The following is a 7407-nucleotide window of genomic DNA, read 5'->3' on the forward strand; positions in this document are numbered from 1 at the left end:
GAGGCGCGGGTTCGAGGCCGGGGGCGGGGGCGCTGTCCCCTCCCCGCTATGAGTCGCCCCGCACGCACACGGCCCTTGCCGGTCACTCGGAAGGGATGTGGGCGACGTTACCAAGGCAAGCCTGGCCCAGATGCGCGCTGCCTGCGAACACGCATCGCCCAGTCTCACCAGGCCAAGCATTCCCTCCTGTTGCCCTTGTACCCTTTCTAGAAGCCTCGGATGCGCATTTGGAGAAGGGACGGGAGGAAGGAGAAAGCGCCCAGGCCTTGGCCCCCTCGGTGTGCAGCCCTGCGCCTCAGTGCTCTCTGCGAGACCAGGCTAACCCGGGGTCCTCACGAGGGAGAGCCAGGCGCACTCACCATCGCCGCTCCTCCTACCTTAAGGCTGCTGTTCCTGCTTCTGGGCTTGTCTACCGACCGGGGCCTGGTGGACGGGCTTCGTGACGTTCGGGACCACTGATTTCCCACGAAGGCACCTCGAGAGTTTGTCTTCAGTGCTGATACTTCTTGGGATCCCTGTCAACGAGAGAGGACGCCCAGGGTGTGATTCCCCAGCGCACACTCCATCCTGCACCTGCTGTCCCCGCAGTGGCTGGGCCAGGGAACAATAGCAACCACGCAGCAAAGCCACTGCCCTCGCGGACCCTTAATCATCCTCACACCTCTGTCCTGTTCTGCCTCTGGCTGGATCATGACTTCCTTGTGAAGCTACAAAGGGGAGTCCCCTCGAAGGACACCCAAAGCCAAAAAGCCAACGTGGTAGCTCGCACTTTGTCACCCGTGACTCTCCTATGGGCGTCGGAAGAGCGGACGTCTCCCCCCTGGGCCACATCCTGTTATGGGTGAGTTTATTCTCAGCTGACACAGAAACCGGACTGGAAAGGTGAGGGCGTCTGGCACTGCCCATGGCTGCAGCAGGGCTGTTAGCGCTGTATCTCAGGACAGGGAGCCTTCCGCCCTCTCTCGGGAGACGAGGAAGGGGTGGGAGAGCTTCCTTCCCATACCCTTTCCCTCCCAGTCAGCCGTGCAGTCGCTGCTCACCCTGATCATGGTGATCTGCTGGCCCTGCTCCCACAACAGGCACATGTGAATATAAATATGTGTTGTGCGGCAGGGGCTAGTTCCCCCAGCTACACAAAGGCAGCGTCTACATGACGGGTGACCACGCATGGGGCGGCATCTCAGCGAGTGACTCGGGGTGCCTGCATGCCTCATCTGAAAGATTGTGCAGAAAGTGGTCAGGGCAGTGGCCGGACTCCCCTCCCGCCCTGACTGCCCACAGGCAGAGCAGATCTGTGCTACTTTCTGGGCTGTGGACTGGGGGCGCCCCAAGTTTGTCCTTGACTCCTTGTGTCCTCAGTGTGGTGTGCACCCCAGGGTTCCCTTCACGGGGTTTCCGGTTCGGTCTGCTCTGTAACTGCTCACCTGAGTGCTCAGGCGGATGCCCGATTTCTCAGAGTCCCGTCTCTTTTCTGAGTCTAGACTCTCTTTTGAGTACCTCGTCCCGGGCTCATTCTTAACATGGAAACAAAGAATATTATTCATTTTTGACATCAAGGGCCAATGGGAAACCTTGAGTTTGGGGACAAAAGGATAAAGTCTAGAATTTGTCTTTTTGCCTCTATCAGAAGTATATAAACAGTAGACATTTTCTCCTTGTTCTAACAAGCATGAGTGAATTCAAGATATGTATAAGTAAGAATTACACAAGTAAATTTCATACAGATTTGTCGGTTTGTAGGCTCAAGGTAGGAAACATTTATCACTTAGAAATGATAACGTGGGAAATACTATGGGAGAATGTTCCAGGGCTCAGCGTGACTTGGCTTTAAACATGAAATTGTTTACTGAATAACTTTTATTTTCTCCATTCCTCTCAAGATCATTACTTGTGTAACTTTTGTCATAGAGTTTTGGAACTTTTCCTGTTTTCTTAATAGCTGTAGTACCAGTGGTGCTGTGTATCTGTGCCTCACCAATATTAGTGTGATTTTTAAAGAACAAAGCCCTTAATCCTGTACATTTTATTGACAGATGTATCTTCTGTTCTTATGATCAAATTGCTCTCAGTATCTAGTGCAAAGAGAGGTTCTGTTCCCCATAGACCTGTAGGAACGCTGAATAGCAGTCGAGAAGACATAGATGTGTGTCCCCACACGTGCTTCAACGCTGTCTGTGAAAGGAGCTCAGCGTGGAGGCTGGAGAGACCAAGGTCTTTCCCGAGCCTCACTCTTTCATCCATTTCTGCTCTGTGTCTTACAGTAGAAACATCTGTCTGTGTTCGTGAGAGGAGCATGTAACTGCGGAGAGGGGTTCGGCTCCTACACTAATTTGAAACCCACTTACTTATTGCAGAGTTCCAGCACCACAATAAAACCTGAATACTGAGGTTTTAGTTCAGAAAAGAACAACCTACACATTAGATCTTTTGTCTTAAGAGCACCGCGGCATGCGTGCCCCAGGTTTACCACCGCCAGAGTGGGGTTTCCTGCGTGCTCCTGCCTGCCGCATGTGGGCATGCTCGGCTCTTCTCGTGGGAGGGCAGGGTGGGTAGGTGCCCCTCACTGCCTGGGGACGGCCGCTTCCCTCAGCCGTCCGACTAGGCTCAGTATGAGGGGCGCAGCGGAATCACACGTCCCTCTGCGTTTCTCGCGTCCTTTGTGTGACTGTTGTTGCCCGCTGAATTGTTCTCTGCTTACACCTCCTCACCAGCCCGGCCGCGCATGCCTTAGACAGGCGTTGGGTTTTTATCTCTTCCCACTCAGCAATGATACTGCGCCATAAATTCTGGCTGATGGTGCCGATTACTCTAACGCTTTGATCTGTTTTCCCACTACCTTAGTTCCTCATCTTCTCCTTCTGTTTTCCTCTACGTGTAACCAATACCTGAATTATTATCAGTGTTTGCGGAGAGCTGCCAGAGGGAAGGAAGGATAAACTGATATTTACATTTCTTCAGCTCCTCAGTAAGATTCTAGGGCTTTCCATTCACTGACCTTCTTTTTCTGCTTCAGAGATGTTTGACTCATTTCGTCAGTGTGGAAATCCTTCGGTTGAGATGCAGATTTTCATTCCCCCCTTCCATTTCCTGTTCTTCCCCCTGAGCCTGGCGCTGCCTTCCGAGCATTGCATTGTGACATCACCTGTGACTCCACAGTGACAAAGGGACTCAGGGTCACCGTGCTTTCGCTTTTTTCACAGAGCAATGGCGTCTTCATATTTGAGCACATCCTCAGAACAGTTTTTTGTGTTTTTAAGAATTAATGTCTAAACATTGTTCAAGTGTTTGCTATGTAACTGTGTTTTGTCACTTCCTTCCTTCTGAGTCTTTGGACATATCCCTGTCACTCATCATTTCAGCTCCACCCAGGGCTACGTATTTTCTGGTGCTGCCAATCTCATGGTGGACCCCACCGCGTATCCCTGTTCAGCCTTCTACATTCGTGATGGCTGAGTTTTTGTTCTCTGCGTGGAGTTTAGACCTGAGTCAACTTGGTGCTGGAACTTGCTTTCACCCTGGTGAAGCCTGTTGAGGAGGACCCTGGGGCAGCTCTCTCCTGGGGCTGAGCACAGCCAGGGCGTTGGCTCCCCGGCCTTCCTTGTGTTTGCTTCCTTCTCAGTTTAGCTTCCAACTCTCGCTTACTGAGTCCAGCAACACACTGCCTTTGATGGTTCCAATTTTCTCTTAACCCACACCGCAGGTAAGAGACATGTGCCATACCCACCTGAACTGTTGAAACCACTGGGGACTGAGGCAGATTTCTGGTGTCCTTCTTCATGGGAGTTGTTGGTAACCAAGTTGAGTATTGGAAGTTGTCCCAAGAATTTAGTTCTCACCTAGCAAACAGAGTCCAGGTTAGATTGCCCAAGCATGAGACCTTTGACATGCCCGAGATCTTGGGAAACTCTAGATTTTCTAAATTGCAATCGCCTCAATTTTAAAGTGGAAAAATAATAGTATAAACATAAAAAATTATGATGTTGAAATATCATAAAAGAAGACAATGACTGGTGTTCTTAAGTGATTAATAAACATTAATCATTACTTTTATTCATAATTTTTGCTAGAGCTTGACCACAGTGCTCAAATAGAAAATAATTTAATCTCAACTGCAGTCTACTTACAGGACCAGAAATTTTAAAATCATGAACCTCTGTGAACAAGCAAATGTGGGTTTGATGATTCTCCCCATCCCTCTTGTCTTAGTGGCATAGACAGCAAAGTGGCTGGCTGAGGAGGCAGCATTGGAGAAGCAGTTAGAAATAAAAACCCAGAGCTCTGAGGTGAGTGCTCCACCAAAGGAAGAATTGGCAGAGATGAGGCCTTGAGTCATGACTTTTGCCTGGTACTTCTCAAAAACACCCAAGAGCTGCTTTCACTTTCAATCCAGCCTCTTACTCCTCTAGGTAATCCAGCATTCATATGTTTAATAAATTCCTTGACTGTTGGTCTCTTCCCATATTATGCAGCCTAGAAAAGAACAGGAACCTAATAAGTATTTTGAATTCATTCAGAGTTAAGATCTAAATATATAAGTACATTGTTTTTGCCTGAGTGCTAAATATTATATGCTCTTTCCCAGATTTCCTTTTAGTTGAATATAAAAGCTACACATCTACGTAGGCAGTATATCTTTTGTTTGTCTTGGGTTCCTCTCTCTATAAGGACAACCTCATGAATAAAGCCAGTGTGCTCTGTTATTATGATATTATTATGTGGTCTTCCCAGATCACCCATACCTGGCCTCCATAAGGTAATTTTTATTGTCAGTTCTAGTTGTGAATAACATTAGAAAATATCTCCAGAAGAGGATTTGAAAAACATGTTAGAAAACCACAAACATGGAGCAATCTAAGAAATCATTCTATATTTTTGGCAAAGAATTTTTGATTCTAGGCATGCTTTCTGAGTGGATATGCCCATTCCCCTGACAGCGCTAAGGAGACATTGCAGAATGAGTTCTGAGACATGGGTTTCACTTGACTACTCTGTCATTATTTCTTTTTTTTTTTTTTTTTTTTTTTGGTCAGGGAATAGTGATGATATCCAAAACTTCTGGAGATGTTAGTAGATTACACATTAGCTTGGAACGTTTTACAATGTAAGACATTATTGAGTAATATATCCAGGCCTCAGTATTCTGAGAGTACTCCAGAAGATCTTTTTCTTCACCGTGGCCATTTGTTCCATCATGAGCCATGGAAAGAAATATTGTTTAAAAATGTGTTTATTGCTGTCTTAGTTACTTTTCTTAGTTCTGGGACTAGATACCCAACACCCACAAGATAAAGGAGGAAAGGTTTATTTTGGCTCACAGTTTATAGAGGATGCAGTCCATAGTCAGCTGCCTCCAAGGCAGGACAGCGTGGTAGAGAAGGAACAGTCCTTGACAGAGCAGGCAGGAGGCAGAAGCAAGCCTTGCATTTTTCCCTTTATATTCCATCCAGGCTACAAGCCTTTTGGGTGGTGCCACCTATACTCAGGGTGGAGCTTCCTACTCCTTACACCCAGAACTGTGCTAAACCCACTCAATCACACGGCCTTAGTCCCAGTATTGCACTGATCTATCATCACACACTCAAGATCCAGCCACGTCCCAAAGCCCCAGTAATGGGCACATGAGGTTTTTGGGGGACATCTAGATTCAAGCCATGAAAATTCCCTTTGTAATTTTTCTTCCCTGATTCTATTTAATCTACTACAGCAAAAATAGAAAAGGCACTAACATGTTAGAATGTCAACATTTAGTATTGTTTTAAAGTTTATAGATGTGTGATAGATGAGTTCAAAATAATGAAATTTAGTAAGAATTTAGTTTTGAAAAAAAAACTTTCATGAACCCCTTATCCCAACATACCCAATATTAGAGTGATAATCTTCCAATTTTTATTTTGTCTACAGTTTAACTTTTTCCTTCTTCGTAAAGTATTATTAGAATTGTATAGAATATGTCACTCTGTGTTCTGAGATTTTCTTGCATACTGTTAAGCATGGTTTCCATGTTATTACTTGCTTGGATTAATCATAAATTTTAGTGACTCCATAACAGTAAGGACAAAATAATCTGCATAAGGATTTTCCTCATAGTGAATCTTTAGGGTATTTCCAAGTTTTCACTATTATAAGTACTATTTCCTATGTCCTTTTTCAGCCAGAGCATCACTTCCTTAGCATACGGTCTTTATTTCTACAGTGACCAGTGCAGTCGCACCTGAGCTGGCTAATGTCCAGCTTGGCCTGGCCGACTCAGGGTTTACCATTCCAATAGATGATAACTCATTCACCTATGCCGTTAGGGCATACATCTGAGAGTTGTGTCACACTCTCCTCTCTTTCTCACCTTCAAGCCTTCAGCAGATCATGTTTGCTTTACCTTCTGAATCCATCCAAATTCTGCCCCTTGTGTCCACAAACACCAGCCGCCTGTCCTGATCATCACCCACCCCTGGGCTCCCTGTCCAGTGTTTCTTGGTCTATAACCCTTACCCAGCTTTATTGTTATTCATAGCATTTGTTTTGGCTTACTTTATTTCATAAGATTGTATTTCTTTATTGTCTTCAGTGGCAGCTCCAGAGAGCTATTTAGGAGTAGGTGCCTGTATAACGTAGAGTGACCGAGGCTGGTGTCCTGTCTGTGTGGTCAACAGATGTAGACCACTTGCTTCATTGCTCTTAAAACTGGAGTGCTGCTCTCTACTGCTCAGTGTGACGAATACCAGCTGTATTATTAAGTGCCTCACAATAACAGGTAGGTGTTAAGGATCATTTTGGTTTTGAAAGTTATAAATTCCATTTGAAAAAGGAATGATCTATAACCAATAACTTACCACCACATACCCCTTTGTGGTAGTAACCACAGTTTCAGATTGAAGTGGGGACTTATGGGTTCATGTAATATTTCAAATCAAAACTGTTTTATAAAACTTCATATAGCTGGTAATAGAATGGGTCCTGTTACAGAAGGATTGGTTTGGGGACTGTCAAGTCTCAGGTTACTCAGCAGCAATGCACCTTTCCTGAGCCTCACAGAGTGGGCTGTGGGAAGGGGAAGACACAGGCTTTCTCATTGCCCTCGCTGCTTGGCTTGATGGGCTGTATTACTTTCGTACTTCTGTAGAACTAGAGTATCACCTCACCTTGCGGCTCCAAACAATATCCATTTATCATCTCTCACTTCTGTTCAGTCCGAAGGCTGGGTAGTCTACTCTGTGCTCTTCTCAGGTGGGAGTTGAGTGTTAGCTAGGCAGGGACTTTCCTGAAGGCTGTGTGAAAGAATCTGCTTCCGGGCCCATCCAGGTTGTGGGAAGAATTCAGGCTCTTCTGGCTGTGGGCCTGGGGTCCAACTTGCTGAATGTAAGCCAAGGACCGTCTTGGCTCCTGGAGGCTGTGCTCAGGCCCGTGCTCCAT

General features: G+C 46.1%; 1 protein-coding gene and 1 long non-coding RNA gene across 2 annotated transcripts in view; one reads left to right on the plus strand and one right to left on the minus strand.

Annotated features, from left to right (window-relative positions):
- Nt5c1b (5'-nucleotidase, cytosolic IB) overlaps window positions 1-3118 on the minus strand; it is a 12504-nt gene extending 9386 nt beyond the window's left edge. The window contains exons 1-4 of the mRNA XM_010607459.1: window positions 2996-3118; window positions 1425-1514; window positions 1041-1214; window positions 337-515 (exon numbers count right to left, since the gene is read on the minus strand). Coding sequence (XP_010605761.1) covers window positions 337-515; window positions 1041-1214; window positions 1425-1514; window positions 2996-3028 — 476 coding nt within the window. The 5' untranslated portion in view covers window positions 3029-3118. The remainder of the gene's footprint in view (window positions 1-336; window positions 516-1040; window positions 1215-1424; window positions 1515-2995) is intronic.
- Window positions 3119-3495: 377 nt separating this feature from the next.
- Window positions 3496-6742, plus strand: LOC104850468. The gene is made up of 3 exons (XR_776976.1): window positions 3496-3700; window positions 4207-4283; window positions 6563-6742. It is a non-coding gene; the product is annotated as an uncharacterized LOC104850468 (long non-coding RNA).
- The last annotated feature ends 665 nt before the right edge of the window (window positions 6743-7407 follow it).

This window comes from Fukomys damarensis, unplaced genomic scaffold (assembly GCF_012274545.1).
Source record: "Fukomys damarensis isolate Sample0158 unplaced genomic scaffold, DMR_v1.0_HiC HiC_scaffold_2, whole genome shotgun sequence".
In the NCBI taxonomy this organism is placed as follows: Eukaryota; Metazoa; Chordata; class Mammalia; order Rodentia; family Bathyergidae; genus Fukomys; species Fukomys damarensis.